Source organism: Tamandua tetradactyla, chromosome 2, assembly GCF_023851605.1.
Source record: "Tamandua tetradactyla isolate mTamTet1 chromosome 2, mTamTet1.pri, whole genome shotgun sequence".
NCBI lineage: Eukaryota > Metazoa > Chordata > Mammalia > Pilosa > Myrmecophagidae > Tamandua > Tamandua tetradactyla.
In genome coordinates this window covers 216,088,105-216,105,176 of record NC_135328.1, presented here as the reverse complement: position 1 = coordinate 216,105,176, position 17,072 = coordinate 216,088,105, and the positions used below count along the sequence as shown (strand labels likewise).

Genomic DNA, 17,072 nt, shown 5'->3' with positions numbered 1-17,072 from the left:
AGCAGAAAAGAGGAGCTTTTGATATGGGAACGGAAACTTGGGACAGCGGTAGAAATATTCAGCGTGTTCGGCGGGAGAGAGTTTGTGTTCCCCCTCCAGCTCAGGAAACGTGCTGCCTGAGGATGAAGGCAGCTGGGAGGGGAGAGGAGGAGTGCTGCCTGCAGCATTGCAGGGCTGGGGGTGCTGCAGCACGGAGGCGGCCACCCCACGCCTGGGGCTCATGGTCTGAGCCGTGACATGCCACTGGGCCCCTTACTTTGCTACCCTTTTCACCTGCAAAGGTAACATGCTGCTGTTTTTATTTTATGGAAAGTCAGGCTTGCAGAAGAAATACCTGTCTAATGTCACAGAGCCTCAGGCCTGCAGTCCTGAAATGTACCTGAGGTCAGGGACCTGGCCTAGTTTGAAGGGCCAGTCCTGAGCTCGCTTACCTACTGGAAGCTGGGCTGACTCGGCTGTGACAAGCAGGTGCCTCCATTCTCGTTTCTTCCTCCCTCCCCTCTGACTGCTATCCTGGACTACTCCATTAAATGGATGTTGGGCCAGTTTCCCTTTTTTCCACTTCCCCTTTGTTCCTTTTGCATTTTCTAAGTGTGATTCGTGGAGCAAACTTACCCCAGATCCAAGTCCCGTTCCTTAGGTGTGTCTCCGGATGGCTAAGTTCCAGCGACCTGGTAGACCCCCTCAGCCGCCCACCCCACACTGCTGCAGGCCCGCAGCTGCCAGGGTCTGGGGCGGGGGGTAGAGGGAATCTGAAGCCCCCACCCTGCCCCCATTGACACCACTTTGTGCCTTAACCAGCTTTGAGAAGGTGAGAGGTGGCCCCAGGGAGCTGAGTCACGGACGCCTGGAGGCTGTTGTTCACTGAGGTTGCTGAGTTTGGGTCAGGTTTTAGGGTTCGTCCTGCTGCATTCCACCACTGTGAAATGACTGTAGACCTTTTTCAAGAAACCCTTCCTTCCTCCACACCCACCCCTAAATTACAAATGCTGGCTTTCCCTGGGATACCTTCCTTTAAACAATCCAATGAGTTTGGAACATTTAGCACCCCCACTTTAAGGAGGGAGAACTGTAGCCTAGAGAGGTTAGGGAACTTGCCCAAGGCCACCCAGCTCTTAGAGCTGCAGTTTAAAGCCAGGGTGCCAACTCCAGGCTGTGTGTGTTTCCTCCATTTCATAGGTACTTAGTAAAGGAGTCTTCCTCTAGCCACCTGTTTCAGTTCCAGGATGTCTTGGAGAGAGGCAGCAGGGCTACTCAGGTGAGGATCCCATAGGAGCAGGCTGAGCCCTTTGGGTCATCAGAGCCCACATTTTACAGATTCAGGAACTGGATTTCTTTTCTCCCTGATGTATCCAGTGTTCCTAAAATTTAGTGGCTGCTACCAAACTCCCTAGAGACTGATGTACAAACCGTGTGAGCCGTGATCAGTCACGCTCAGCAGTAGAGCGTCCAGGCGTGCTGGCCTGTGTCACCTCCGTAGGTGCCGAGGGGGAGGTGCAGAACCAGAGCTCAGGGGGCAGATGAGTAGCCCCGGTGACTCAGTGGCTCGGCCGTCAAGTTTGTAACTCGATGACTGTTGTTTCCCTAGGGTTACACTCAACAAGAGCCAGAGTCCTTCAGCCGTGGATTAGATGATCATGATTCTTTCTTCTCTACTACACTGTAAGCTACACGAGGGCAGCAGTTTTCACCCATTCTGTGCATGTAGTAGGGGCCGAATAAGTATTTTTGGAATGAAGTACAGCTGTGAGGCCATTCGTGAGGCACCTGCACTGAAATCGGGTGTTTTCCAAGTGCTCATCATCAAAACACTCACAGACCATCTCTCAGGTTGGGTCACTTCTCCTAGTCTGTGTCGTTGGTTCTTACCAGTTTCTACCTGGAGGAAACGTTTCTGGAAGTTCGGGGTGGGGAAACCCCTCTGGGTTTCCTAAACACTGCGTATGGCCCACATTTTGGTATCAGCCACCTTGTTGAGGTGCTCAGGGACCAAGGACGGGCCTTTGGAAATGTTCCAAACTCACTGGATTGTTTAAAGGAAGGTATCCCAGGGAGAGCCAGCATTTGTAATTTAGGGGTGGGTGTGGAGGGAGGAAGGGTTTCTTGAAAAAGGTCTACAGTGCTGGTCGCTGGGGGCTTGGTAGATGTGTGAATGAGCAACTCAGAACCCTTGGCCTTGAACACAGGGGTTTTGGCCAACTTTGCATGTTTTGCAAGAGCAGGGCTGGCTGCGGCTCTGAGCCCATGATTAGAGGTGCTTGGGTCATGCCCAGGTCTGCAACTGATAATCCTCTTGAGACCTGCAGAAACTCAGCCCACTGGAACGGATTTCCATGTGGTAACAAGTCCAGTCATATTGCACCGGGGCCTGGGGGCCCCCTGGCCGTGGGCAGAAGCTCGGTTGGCAGCGTGGCGTCATGGCTGGTAGGCAGGTGCCGGAGGTGTGGCTGGGGTCAGAGTGCGGGGTCGGGTGACCAGACCCTCTGACAGCAGGGGGCAGGGCCTTGGCCACTTTGGAGTGGCCTCGGGTGTTGACCCACTTGGACGCGGGCGTGTTTCTCCTCATCCCGCCTCGTTCCCGGAGTGGGAGACGTGTGGACAAGGGCTCTGGCGTGACCCCGGGTTTTCCGCGGCCTTGTGCCCAGAGCGGTGGCGCCTGTACGTGGGTTGGTCAGCCCTTCCCCGGACCCGGCCTGGGCGCCGGCCGGAGGTGCAGCACACATTCCAAATTCCTCCAGAGAAACTGGATCCGCAGGTGCTGCCTCGAGGCGGCAGGGACTGCCAAGCCACAGCGCTGCACTCTGGAGAAAAGAAAAGGGAGGTGGGGTCGGGGCCGCAGCGACGCGGCCCTAGAGGGCTCTTGGCGCTGCACACACGAGTGTCGTTGGCCGCAGCCGTGCGTGGACCCCTGGGCCACAAACCCGCTTCTGTGACGAGGGCAGCTCCAGGCCTGTCCCTGCCCCACTGCCGCCCACCCTCGCCCACCTCCTGCCCGTGGGAATTTGGGAGAGCTGGACATTTTTCATCCATTAGTTCTCTTTTTTTTTAATTGAAATGAGCTTCACCTTACATAAAAGTCAGTATTCCCAGGTGAACAACTCTGGCGTTCAGTGCATTTGCAAGCTTTTGCAGCCATCACCTGTGTCAGTCCAAAACACTTTCAGCACCCCAAAGCAGAAACCCCACACCCCTTAAGCAGCCACCCTCCTGCCCCCACACACACATACGCACATTTCCACCCCAGCCTCTAGCCCCTGCCAACCAACAATCTAATTTCTGTCTCTGGATTTACCTTCTTCTGAATATTTCATGTAAATGGAACATGTGACCTTTTATGCTGGCTTCTTTCACTCAGCATGTTATCGGGGCTCACCCATGTTGTAGCAGGTTTCAGTACCGCTTTCCTTTTCATGACTGAGTAATACTCCATGGTGTGGAGACACCTGTGGTTTATCCATTCATCAGCTGATGAACACACAGGTTTGCCCATTTATGTTTTTCAATGATAACAACGGCAGGGAAATGTACAGGAAGGGAAGCTCCTAATAAGGTCACCTATCTAAGCACAGCGGTGTGGTTGTTTTTTTTAATTTTAATGCAATTTTATTGATAAATATTATATATTTGCATACCATGTAATCATCCAAAGTGTACTGTCGGTGGTTCACAGTATCGTCCTAAGCTGTGCATTTATCATCCCAATCGGCCCCTGTGCCTGTACACCCTGTCAGGCCCTAGGGTGCAGTAGCCTGCCTGGGCGTTCCCTCCTGTTGTGTGCGCAGGACCCCGTCTCTCCAGGCATCCCCCGGTGTTGATGGTGAGGCAGGAGGAAGGGGAGGGAGCAGCGTGTATTAAGCACCTACTGTATACCCAAAACCATGCAGGAGGCTCCGGCTGCACAGTCCACATCACAAGCAGGAATGCCTGCCGTCCCTCCTCTACAGCTGCAGGTGGTCCCAGAGCGTTGTGCTGGGTCTGCAGGGCTGGTTGACGGGCGCCACACCCCCGGCCCTGCTAAACCCTCGCGGCAGCAGTGGGATGGCCTCTGTGTACCCTCATCCGGTCCAAGGCCTCGGAGCCTCTCCCTGGCCTTTGCCGCATCTCTCCTGCTCAGTACCCCCAGAGGGACATGGGCTGATCCCAGGGTCCACTCCCCGCTGTGACCTTTCCCAGTTCAGCGCACCCTGTGGAAGAAGCCAGAGCATCCCCTGATCCCATAGGGGTCCCAGCCCCCAGGAAAGCCTGGGTCGGGTCAGACTCCCTGCTCCCAGGAGGCCGCTTTGATGGAGAGAAGTGGCAGGTGGAGCCAAGACCCCTTTTCTCAGGCCGGCAGGGGGTGTGCAGTGAGCCTTCCGCGGGCGGCTGGCGGGAGAGAGGCCGGGCCTGCGGGGAGAGCCTTCCTGCCCCCCGGGGCCGGCCACCCTCCCGCCCGCTGCCCGCTCCGCCCCCGCCCTCGGGGAGATGAGCTTCACCTCTTCTCCCAGGACCCGAGTGAGCGAGCAGGGGGTACAGGGGGTGCAGGCATCTGCCTCGGGCCCCCTTTTCCGCCTTCCTTGGGAGCTTGGGGGGCAAGCGAGGGTGAGGAACGCGGCTGGGGCTTCTGATTCAGTCACCAGCTGTTCCTCCTGGATGTGCCTGCGGTGCCGGCGCTGCTCCCGGGCCCTGCCAGATTTCTGCTCGATTCTTTGGGGCGCGTTTCGAGGCTCGCCCGAGCCGCGGGCTGGGTGCTGTCCGAGGCTGCCGTCATTCCCACCGGCACTCGAGGGTGGGCCGTCCTGCGGCTGCTGTGTCACCAGACCCCAGAGGACACAACCTGCCCCCCGCACGAGGGCACGAGCTGTTGCACTCACAGCCTTAACTAGGCTGCAGCCGCCACTTTTTATTTTAATTTTCAGTCTCTATATGAATGTAATGCTGATTTCCCAGGGGCGCGGCCCAACCGATCCGAGCCCTTTCTGAAAGTATCATGAGTAATCTGGGCCCTTCTGTAGGTGTTTACAGCAGGTGCATTTTTGGTCTTTTGAGGTCAGAGGCTAGTGCTCTGGACCGTGTGGGATTTTTCTCTCTCAAATCGCTTGTCAGAACTTTCCAGAAGGCTTTAATCCTTTCTGGTGGTTCTGGGAGAAGAGACTTGTATTTTTTCTCATCTTGATCCTCCCATTCCTTTTTTATGCTGATAAATTTTATGCTTTTTATGCCGAGAACATTTACCATTTTGAGCGGACTTGAACTAAGTCAGTGGCGTTAAGTACATTCACGAAATGATGCAGCTACCACCTCTATTTCCAGAATTTTTCATCGAGAGACTTATTTTTATGTCTCTGCTTGGGCAAGAGCCCTGCTCTCCCTGGGCTCTCCCGGGCGGGTGCCGCTCCGAAGTGGGCAGCTGGGGTGGAGGGGCCGCGTGGCACCGTCCTGCCGTCGCTGGCCCCCGTGCCCTGGCCTGGCTGGCACACCTCCCGGCCACTCTGAGCATTGCCACCCAGAAAGCCTATTCCTGCCACTTGGGACCAGGCTGGCGGAAAGGAGCCCTAGAATCCAAGAGCTCAGAGCCCTCATTGGCAGGCGAGCGGTGCATCCCCTGGGCCTGGCTGCAGAGGCCGCGTGCTGACATAAGAGCCCGCGGCGGGCACCGCTCAGGGCGGACTTGTCTTGCAGAATCCTGGTCTGCAACCACAGGCGTGGGAGGCGGGGAGGTGGAGGGGGCAGAGCACATTTGATCTTCAGGTGAAAGGAGGCTTTATAAATAGGTCACCTTGTTCCACATCCTGAATTTCATTCTTTCCCCGTCGTGGGTCAAAACAATCGTTTTACTGTTCTGGGGTCACTCGGAGTCGCTGAGGGGGGCTGAGCTGGAAGGAGGTGAGTGTGCGGGGGCCACTCCTGGCGGCCCCTTCCCTGTGGGTCCCCTCCTCCCGGCCCCGTTCACTGGTCCCCATGGACGTGAATCCAACAAGGAGTACTGCTGGGGTGACAGACCGCCTCTGAAGCAGCAGAAGGGGTGATTTTTAGGAGAGGTGTTGTTCCCGGGCCATTTGGCCCCAAAGCCCTTTTGCAAAATTGTAAAATTAAAGTGGGGGTGGGGGGGTGGGTGCAGGCCATGTTCTCTGCTAGCCGAGCTCCTTGTCCTTCCTCGCCTCCTCCCAGAGGCGGCCGGACCAGGCGGGGTGGGCCTGCGGGAATTCACGCTTTGCTGAACCATCTCCGCCCTGCAGCTGCCCCCACAGGGGCCGAGCCCCGGAGGCCACTCTGTGTGGTGATTTGGGACAGCAGAGGCAGGCAGCCGCCTCTTTTTGACTCAGTTAACTGGGTAATTCAGAAGCGGCGTCACTGGAAGTCTTAGGAGAAATTATTGCAAAAATTAGGTCCCGCTTTGGGATGAGCCCTTATTTTCAGTGCTCATGGGCTGCTAATGGAGCCTCAACGTGTATCTCCACGGGTGAAATTCCGGTGCTTGCTTTATAAGAACTGACACTCGTAGAACATTTTGGAGTTGTTTTGGGGGTAATTTGTTCTTGTGAACGTGGCGTGTTAAATCGGTGTCTTTCAGCCTTTTCTTTCTCACATGCTTAAAAACCATTTCCGTTGCAAAGGTCATACATGCACGTCTCTTAAAATTTCAAGGTAGAAAGTGTATAAAGGGGGCATGTATTTTTCCCACCCTCACTCTCCGTGATCAACCATTGTGAAAGCCTCAGTGTTTATTCTTCTAGACCTTTCTCTGTGCCTACAGACATATAAACATGGGCAGGCAGAATCTTTAAAAATTCTGTTCATACAGAAATGGGGTCATACCCTACATATTGTCTGCACCGTACCTTTAAGAGGGCAACTTACCTTTAAAAAATGTGTCGCTTGTTGTTATGTCAGCACATCCAAGGGGCCCCCTGGCTCGCCCCGGTGCGTGGCCTGGATGCCTCCCCCACCCAGTCACCCAGTGCAGGAGACGGGACACACCTCAAAAGCTCTTTCTCTCATTACCACCGCCCACCTGTGTCACCCCCACCTGCATTATTCCCCCACCTGTTATCCCCCTCACTTGTGTTATCCCCACCTGCGTTGTCTCTTGGGGGCGGGGGGCACCTGCGTTATCCCCCACCTGTGTCACCTCCCACCTGCGTTATCCCCCCCAACCTGTATTACCTTCCCTCACCTGTGTTACTTCCCTGCATAGGCATGAGGGGGCCGGTGCTAGGGGCAGGACAGGGGCAGGGGTCGGGGCTGTTGGGGAAACCGGGCTGAGCTGGGACCAGCAGAGCACAGGGCAGTGGCGGTGGGAACAGAGAGTCCCCCGTGCACACTCAGCCCACAGATGCCACGTCGCCACTCGAGGACGTGGAGACGCTGACTCTCCAAACACGCCCGAGGAGAGGCGAGCGGCCATGTGGGCGGGTGGGCAGCTCGCTCCACGTAAGGAGGCTGTGCGCGTGGACGCCGTCTGGCGGCCACTGCAGCCCGTCCCACCCCCGGAGTCCTGTTGGCACTTAAAGCCCAAATAAGATGCGATAACTTCTGCTTTGTCCCTGCCGGGCCGCCGGAGCTGTGCAGCGCACAGGCTCCCCACCGCGCCCCAGCCGCCATCTCATGACTGTTTTTCTCCCTTGACCCTTTTTGATCCTCACGTGAATCTGATTTTACTTGTAGGAAATCTTACTAGGAGCTTCCAGCCCACAGCACTGCTGCAGGGAGATTTCTTATAGTGTTCCTATAAGTATTAGGAGCACAGACAGCTGTAGCATCCATATGTACAAATCCACTGACACATACACTTCACACACATACGTCATGCTAATGTATGCACAGACACACATCACACACAAACATCATGCTAATTTATGCTCAGACACATGCATTGCACACATACATTATACTAGTGTATGCACAGACACATGCATTGCACACATATACTAGTGTATGCACAGGCACATCACACACATACATTATACTAACATGTGCACAGACACAGACACACACAGCACACATGTACGTTATACTAATGTATGCACAGACACACGCACTGCACACGTACATCATAATGTATGCACAGACATGTCACAAGTATACATGTGTACTTTTGTTTGCATAGACATCATGCATATTCATGTATGCTTACATATGCAGACACACACGTCATACATGTACATATATGCTTCTGTATGCACAGACACACAGACACTCATGGTCTTACCCTGGGTGAAATTCTTACTCTGCTGCCTTTAGCCTGCTGATGAGGGTGGCAACCCCCCTCCCCCATCAGGACCACAGATCCCTGACCTCCTGCTGAGCCCTAAATCCCACTGGTGTACTCGTCACCCCTTCTCACTCTCTTCTCACCTCTTCTCACTCTCTTCTCACCTCTTTCTCACCTCCTTCTCACCCGCTTCTCACCTCCTTTTCACATCCTCCTCGACCCCTTCTCACCTCTTTCTCGCCTCCTTCTCACCCACTTCACCTTCTCTTTACCCCCTTCTCGCCTCCTTCTCACCTCCTTCTCACCCCTTCTCATCTCCTCACCTCCCCACCCCTTCTCACCCCTTCTCATCTCCTTTTCACCCCTTCTTACCCTTTCTCTTTTCCTTCTCACCTCCTCGCACCATTTCTCACCTCCTTACCACCCCCTTCTCATTCCTTCTCACCACCCCTTCCCACCTCCTTCTCACCTTCCTCACCTCCTTCTTGTCCCTTCTCACCTCCTTCTCACCCTTCCTCACCTCCTCCTCACCACCTCCTTCTCACCCCTTCTTATCTCCTCCTCACCTCCTTCTTACCCCTCCTCACCTTTCTCCTCCCTCCTTACTCCTCCTCACCCCTTTTGCTGGGCTGCATTTGCCTTTGGAAAGCTCTGGGCACTGGAGCCCTGTGTGTGGCACCAGTTGTGCTGCCCTGGGACGGAGAATTTGTACTGCAGGTGTGTGTGCGTGCATGCGTGTGTGTACTACAGGAGTGAGAATATGCATGAGTGTGTGCTATGTGAGCTATGCATGCATGCGTGTGAGTTCATGTGTGTGTGAGTGTGTGTACTATGGGTGTGAGTATATGCATGCATGCATGTATGTGTACTATGTGTGTGCTATGCCTGCATCTGTGTGTGCATGTGTGTGTGTGCTTGTGGGTGACACCTGACTAGTGATGCCCCGACAGAGCCTACTTGGCCTACGTGGCCACTGCCCCTCCTGTGCCTTCCCGGGGTGGTACGCGGCCTCTGTACCCTTGGCAGCTTTGCTCCTGCTCAGGAGCTGGGCCCCTTCCTCCTGAGACTCGCCAGGGCTCACTGAGTCATCACCGCTCCGACTCTCCCGTGGCCCCTCCAGGCCCTGCAAGGCCTGGGCATGAGCATTTCCCTTTCTCAGATGGAAAGACAAGCAAGGGGGGCCATCCCAGAGCGGGGGCCCCATCGGCTCTCCCCACTTCTCACCTGGGGTTCTGGGCCCCGCTGGGCTCCCTCCTGGCCCAGCCGGCTGTCCGTCACGCAGCACCTGGGGGTGGGGCCAACCCGCTCCCCTGCGGTCTGCGTCCAGGTGTTTTGGCAATGAGGTTAGCATGACTTGCTTGGCTTTAGAACAGGAGCTGGCAAACTATGGCCCAGGGGCCAAATCCAGCGCCCTGCCTGTTTCTGTAAATGAAAAGTTTTATTGGAACATAGCCACACCCCTTCATTCATATCCTGCTCACAAAGCCTAAAATATTTACTATCTGACCCTTTAAAGAAAAAGCTTGCTGACCCCTGGTCTAGAAGGTGCCTGAAACTCGCTCTGCTGTAGCCCACCCCTGGGTGGCTCAGGGCGGGTGTAGGACCCGGGAGGCTGGATGATGGGGTGCTTTGTTAGGGCTGCAGAGCATGGTCTCGGCATGGGGTGGGGTGGGAAGCGAAAGTAAAAATGCCAGTTGTGTCAAGTCCTCTCTTGGATGTTGTCTCAATTGGCTCCTTAGTGAGCATGTGACACAGTGACGTCCTGTCTTCTGGATGAGCAAACGGAAACTCAAAGAAGTTAGGGTCGAATCCTAGTAAGTGGCCCAAGCCATGGCCTCATCGCATGAGTTTTCCCAGGCCTGGCAGCTCCAGGAAGGCAGGGCCAGGACAGAGCTGGCCCCGTGGAAGGTGCAGCTACGGGAGGAGGCTGCAGGGGACGCCCCCGCTGGGCTGAGGTCAGAGAAAGGGGTGGGGCTGGGAAAGGGTGGATCTCTGTGGCTGTATTTTAAAGTAGATGAGAGGAGGGGGCAGCTGATGGCTTCAGTGTCATCCCCGCAGCAAGGGGGTGGCTAAGGGTAGACAGCAAGAAGCTGGTGAGAAGGAAGTGCCAACTTTAACCATAGTCTGGACACGAGATGGGGACGGGTGGGTGACAGATGAGTCAAGAGTGGCCTTGGAGTTGCCACGGCAGTTGGCCATCTAGGGGGTGACTCAGCTAGCAGGACAACTCAGAAGCAATGGAGTAGGTAGCCCACGACCGCTGGCTGGGGCTTGGGTGCCCTGCCGAGAGGCCACCCCATGATGTCATTAGCACCTTCACCTGCTGCCCCCACCCCCGGGAGGATGCCCCTCCCCCCAGCTTCCTCCCTCCCAGGGACTCCCGAAGCCATGGGGTCCAGGGCCAGCGGGGGGGGGACCTCTGGTCACTCCCGACACGGGCCCAGGAAGGGTGGAAATGCAGTTGCCAGGTTGGTGCCACTGGACTTGGGTGGCCAGCGGAGGTGGTGGCATCTCCCCGGCAGTGTACTGCAGGTGTATGTGCACGCATGTGTGTGCATGAGTGTGCATGAAATCTCCATGCTGAGATTTTGCTGACTCTTCTGGTCGCAGACCGCCCCTGCTGCCGGAGCCCCTTCCGATGCCCCCCAGGCAGCATGGCGGCCTTTTTGGAGAACCCCACGTGGGCCCCTGGCTCTGGCTCTGGCGTCGGCAGACCATGGAGCCGCCTGTTTTTGTAAATAAAGTTTTATTAGATACAGCCAAGCTCATTTATTTATGTAGCTTTCATGCTCCAGTGGCTGAGCTGAGTGCTTGCAGCCAGGACTGTCTGACTTCAAAATATTTCTTCTGTGGCCCTTTATGGAAGCAGCTTGCCAACCCCTGGTCTAGCTGAGATAGGGCTGCTAGTTGGCCAGGCTTACCCACCTGGAAGCTGCCTCCCCCTCCCTCCCCCTCCCCCTCCCTCTCCTCCCTTCCCTCCCCCTCCCTCCCCTCCTTCCCTCCTCCTCTCCCCCCCACCCTATATTGGTCTCTCTCCACTCCCACCATTTCCTTCCAAGTATTTTAGTTTGGACAACTTCTCCCCCCATGTTCCTTCTCCCTCATGCCCCGATTCATGCTCTCCTCTCCCCCCTGTGCCCTCCTCCTCGCCCTGCCTCCCTGTTCCCATGGGCGGCATTGAGGGTGGGTTTCCAGGCCAAGTGGGATCCCGAGAGACAAGCCTTCCCTCCAGTAGAGCAGACCAAGGGAGGTGGGTGCTTCCCTCCAGGAAGCCATAAAGTGAGCTTTCTTAGAGCCAGGCAGTGTCCTCACGGGGTTGAGTGGGTGTCCAGGCAGAGAGATGGGTGTGGGGCCTCTGTACCCTGTCCCTGCTCATTCAGCTCTGCCTTAGGGCCTGCCTCTGGCCAGCCACCCCCACCCCACGGGCTCCCCAAGACACTCCCACGGAGGGTGGAGGGCACTGGGGGAGAGGAGTCAGGGAAGCTGCAGCCGAGCTTGGCCCTTCCCCACGGTCACCTGGACCATGTTTCTGCCCAAACCCAGGCTCCTTCCACTGTCCCGGTGACCTGGGAAAGATTCCTACACAGCACCCAGGCCCTGAAGCCACAGGGAGCCCCTCAGCAGAGGCAGAGAGAGAGCCCCCGGGGGGTTCAGTGGCTCCCAGGGTGGATGGAGTTGGGACTGTCCTGGGAGATTCAGGACATGAGGTCACTGTATCCTAAGAATATTCCAGAACCAGATGGTCACTAGCTGCAAAGGGACACTTGTGCTCTACTCTGGCTTTGCACAGGTTTGGCGCAGGATTTCTAGCCTGTCTCTGAGAAAATGGTTGTCTCAGCAAGCAAGAGAGCCCCCGGTCCCACAGGGAAAAGGGGAGTCCCAGGAACCCGAATGTTCCTGTGCCAGAATGTTCTGCCGGAGACAGGCCTCCAGGAGGCCTGGCCACCTCCAGGACGTTGTCTGGGGATCCGAGAGAGGTGTCCGGCCCCACTGAAGGTCCACTCCTCCTCCTGGCCCCACAGGCCCAGGCGCTCCAAGGTCCCCAGGTCTCCCATGTCAGGCTGCTGATGGCCGCGTGGCTGGTGCCCCTGCCCTTCTCACCCCCGCGGGCGGCCGTCCTTGCAGCCAGGGCCGGTGATGGACCCCCCCACAGGCTGGCGGAGCAGTAGGCCAGCTGCAGAGAGACGCAGCCTCGGCCACCTACGTTTTTGTTCCCAGGGGGTCCTCAGAACAGGAGGCCTGGGTGGTCTCTCTTGGGGTGTCTCCTGCACGCCCTTGGTGATTGCGCTTCCATGGCCAGGGGCCTGCCTTCTTCCTCGGCTGCCTGGAGCCTGTACCCCAAGCCGGGCAGCCAGAACACACTTCCAGAAGCCGAGGAGGGGTGCGGTGGCAGAAAGAACCTTCCTCCTGGGTGAGGCCCAGGAAGCCAAAACGACCTGTTGTTGTCCACCCCCCCCCCCCCACCCTCCTGAGGTGGGAAACAGAGGGCAGGAGCCGCGGGATAGCCCCAGCCTGTGCCTCCTGCCCCTCCCCCTGGGCTGTCCCCTTTTCAGGGCACTGCTGATGAGAGGGGACAGGACTCAGGCCCTATGAGAGGCGTCCCCCAGCACTGCCTCCCTGCGCTCCTTTCAAGCGCCCAGGGACCGCAAAGTAGCGCCCAGGGGCCACGCGTCCTCACAGGCAGTGCTGCTACCTGCAGAGCAAAAAATCCATGGCTCCCCGGAGGCTGTGGGTGGGGAAAAAGCCCTGCTTGTCCTAACTCCAGCTCTAAAACTGCCTGAAGACTAGGGACTGGGGCCTCCTGCATGCCCCCGGCCAGCCCAGGGCCTGGGCTGATCCACGCCGGCCACAGCAACTGCGTGGGGCCTTGCCATCTGAGGGCACACCCAGACCCCCCAGTGAGCTTCCCACCTGCTCCAAGGCTCCCTTCCCCAGAGGGAACTGGGGGTGCCGCTGTGACTTTGCAGCTTGAACAGCTGCCGCTGGTACTGGAGGGCTTTAAACATCCAGGCCAGGGAAATCAGCTTTGTCTCATTTTGGCCTAAGAAGATGCCCGCTGCCTGATGGCCAGTTTCAGGGTGTGTGCCGACTTGGCCTCCTGCCCCATGAAACTGAGCCCCAGCACCAGTGGGGTATGTGGTGAGTGCCTGCCGTGTGCTGCAACTGGGCACCCCATGCCTTTCAGGGTCACCCCTGGTCCCGGAGCCCCAGCTGCCCCTTTCCTTTACGACGGTGCTGCCGCAGGGACAGGGCAAGGGGGATTTCATTCCAGGCCCAGGCGGGGTCCCCACATGGCCCTGCCCCATCTCGGGTGTGACTCGGTGATGGGGGGGTCACGGAAATAAGGCTGCGAGGTGTGCTCTCGGGGGCCGACCAGTTTCTAGTAGCCCTGTGCTCATAGTTCACTTTTTCCCTTTCTTCCTGCAGCCCCTGCTCACCCGCGCTCCTGTTTTTCTTTCCGTGCATTAGGCAAGGCCGAATGCTCCACAACTTGCAGAGGTCTCCTAGCAACCTTCCTTAGGAATTCCTTCTCGGCCTGATCGGAAACCTGGAAGAGAGGCCCCGTGATTGATGACTCTTAGCCTCGGGATCCTGTACGGAGGTGACACCCACGGGCGAACATGGGTCAGAAGGTCACTGGGGGGATAAAGACGGTGGACATGAGGGACCCCTCGTACCGGCCCCTGAAGCAGGAGCTGCAGGGCCTGGACTACTGCAGGCCCACGCGCCTGGACCTGCTGCTGGACATGCCGCCCGTGCCCCACGACGTCCAGCTGCTCCACTCCTGGAACCACAACGACCGCTCGCTCAACGTCTTTGTGAAGGAGGACGACAAGCTCATCTTCCACCGCCACCCGGTGGCCCAGAGCACGGACGCCATCCGGGGCAAGGTGGGCTACACGCGGGGGCTGCACGTGTGGCAGATCACCTGGGCCATGCGGCAGCGGGGCACCCACGCCGTGGTGGGCGTGGCCACGGCCGACGCCCCCCTGCACTCCGTCGGGTACACGACCCTCGTGGGAAACAACCACGAGTCGTGGGGCTGGGACTTGGGGCGGAACCGGCTCTACCACGATGGCAAAAACCAGCCCAGCAAAACCTACCCCGCCTTCCTGGAGCCGGACGAGACGTTCATCGTCCCCGACTCCTTCCTCGTGGCCCTGGACATGGACGACGGGACGCTGAGCTTCATTGTGGATGGACAGTACATGGGAGTGGCATTCCGGGGACTCAAGGGCAAAAAACTGTACCCCGTCGTGAGCGCTGTCTGGGGCCACTGTGAGATCCGCATGCGCTATTTGAACGGACTCGACCGTAAGTGTCTTCTCCGTGTGGCCCCTGGTGGGGGATGGTGACGGTGGACAGATGGAAGACTGGTGGGTGGATGGACAGAGGGATGGATGTGGGTGGCTGGAGGGATGGATAGTCTTTATGGAACTCCTTGGTTTCTGCTTGACCTGCCTCTTGGCTTGCTCCGTGGTTGGCCAAATTCTGTCCGTAGCCAGCGTGTCCTTGGGTCCAGCGTTTGCAGCCTTGAGGGTTGCACTACTTCCTGTACGCGGCGGCTAGGGCCTCCCTTGCTCGTTAGACAGGTTTGGGGTCTTTCTCTCTGGGGCTGGAGGCTTCTGAGTGGTTTCTCTGGGGCTTGGCACCCCAAGAAGGGTTTGTAGGGTCATGGGGAGGCCTTGGTAGAGGAGCACGTGAGCTAGACACGCGCCCAGGCCTTCAGCAGCAGTTTCCATGTCCCTGTGAAGAAGGGAGTGGCTTTCAGATGGCATGTGACAACAGCCCACGTGCAGAGACACCGGCCTGGTTCTGGGAGGTGGGGGGTTCTGTGGCTGCAGGAGGTCCCGGTGTTCCAGAACTATCCATCCCTGTGCTTGGCCCTCAGTCCACCTGCCAGAGCCGGAGACCCATTCAGCTTGAGTCAGAAAGTTCTATCCACCTGGGCTGACTCTGCCTAAAGGGGGGGTTTGATTCAGTGACCCCGAGTCCTGACTTCACCCTGCAGGCCAGGCAAGCAGTGGACGAGGTCCCCTTTCCCCACCCGCAGACACACACAGACCGGGAGTCTCCAAACCCTCTGAGTCTCCCACTGCTCCTCCCCCTTCTCTTCCCCACTTTGCGATATTCTGGTGGGGCAACCCCCTGCAGTGGTGGGCAGGACTGAGTGCCTCCCTCCCTCCACATCCTGCCTAATAGGTGAGCCCTGCACCCTGGCAGACAGCTGTGGTGTAGGCTGCAGGGCTCCCTGGCCCTGCCCTGGCCCTGCCGTGCACCCTAGTGCTCCCTGGCCCTGCCCTGGCCCTGCTCTGCACCCTAGTGCTCCCTGGCCCTGCCCTGGCCCTGCTCTGTACCCCAGGGCTCCCTGGCCCTGCCGTGCACCCTAGTGCTCCCTGGCCCTGCCCTGGCCCTGCTCTGTACCCCAGGGCTCCCTGGCCCTGCCGTGCACCCTAGTGCTCCCTGGCCCTGCCCTGGCCCTGCCCTGCACCCTAGTGCTCTCTAGCCCTGCCCCGGGCCAGCCTGGCACCCCAGGCTGTGGCACCTCCTAGCAGAGGTGGCCAGGTATGCCCCAGCGGGTCACCTCCCCAAGGAAGCAACCTCAGACCTGGATCAGGGATCCAGCCCAGCAGGTTCTGAGAGGCCTCCGGCAGGTGAAATGAACAAGTGGTAGTGATTCCCCAGCCGAGCCAGCCCGGGACAGGCCGGAAGGCACGAGGAGCTGTGCGGAGCTCTGGCTCCCGGCACAGACACAGAAGTGAGGGCATTGCTAGGCTGAGGGCCTGTAGGTGACCAGCAGAGAGGCCCAGCCCCAGCCCCTCTGGGAACGACTCTGTGAGCTACTACACCCACTCAGCCCAGCTCCCTCCCAGAACCGGGAGCCTGTGGGCGCCTCTGGGCCAGGTCAGGGCTGCAGCAGGACCATCCCGCCCAAACAGCCAGCCCGGGGCCCCTATGCCTGCCTGGTGAGTGGAGAAAGGTGCCACGTAGGCCTGCATCTGATGGGGAGTTTGAAGCTTTCCTAATTTTTCTTGCTTGGAAAGTTTAAGCTGGGAGCTGCATCCTTGAGCTGGACCTTGGAGGGGCGAGAGGGGCCATGTGGCTTGCATGGCCACCTCCCGACACTTGTAGCTAACGAGGCACCCCAAGGGACCCCTCACTCATGATGTCATGGCTGCCAGGGCCCCACACTTTCTCTTTTCCCCCAGCCCTGGTGAGACCGGGATGGGCCCCTCTTCCTATAGGCTGTAGACACGGATGCTGTCGGTTCCCGAGAGGGGTGCTGTCATCTGCTCCCCTTTGAGTTTAGGAAGGAGGGTGAGGTACCTGTGTTAGCACAGCCGGCCTGGAGTGCCGACACTGACACCTCCCTCCTCCGTTGAGGGTTGTCTCATGTCCTAGAAGGATCACCCCAGCTGTGGTGTAGGAAATCAGCAGGGAAGCAAAAGTGACCACCTGGAGGCCCGAGAGGCTTCCACAGGCATCCGAGTGGGAGGTGGTGGGCCGTGGACCGGGTGCGGTGGGAGGGGGCAGTCTCTGGATCCATTGGGAAGGTGCACGTCTGTGGGTGGGGTGGGAGATGGGGAAGGAAGAGTCAAGGGTGGCCGCGAGGTGCTGGGCCTGGGCAGGTGGAAGAAGGGGCCGCCGTGGCCAAGGTGGGGCCTCTGAGCGGAGGAGGTGTCAGAGTGGAAATTAAATTTGAGATGCTCCCCAACATGTCCAGGTGGGTGTCAGGACAGTGATCCAGGCAGGGGTCCTAGCTGGGGGTCATCTGTGGATGGATGTTCTCTAAAGCTGTGTGTACTGGGTGAGACCACCCAGATGGAGGGGCACCCTGGGTGGGGGGTGGGTGACAAAAGCTGCCCTCTGCCCCAGGGAG

General features: G+C 58.1%; 1 protein-coding gene across 8 annotated transcripts in view; it reads left to right on the top strand.

The window, feature by feature from the left end:
• The window catches only part of SPSB1 (splA/ryanodine receptor domain and SOCS box containing 1), a 33,895-nt gene that overhangs the window by 2,486 nt on the left and 14,337 nt on the right, over positions 1-17,072 (top strand). For 4 of the 8 annotated variants that reach the window (XM_077151397.1, XM_077151396.1, XM_077151395.1 and 1 more), the window contains exon 2: positions 13,661-14,506. In XM_077151397.1, the coding sequence (XP_077007512.1) occupies positions 13,813-14,506 (694 nt within the window). In that variant the 5' untranslated portion in view covers positions 13,661-13,812. Of the gene's footprint in view, positions 1-1,179; positions 1,259-1,588; positions 1,663-13,660; positions 14,507-17,072 lie in introns of those variants that run through there. The other 4 variants (XM_077151391.1, XM_077151394.1, XM_077151393.1 and 1 more) reach the window with 3 other exon arrangements.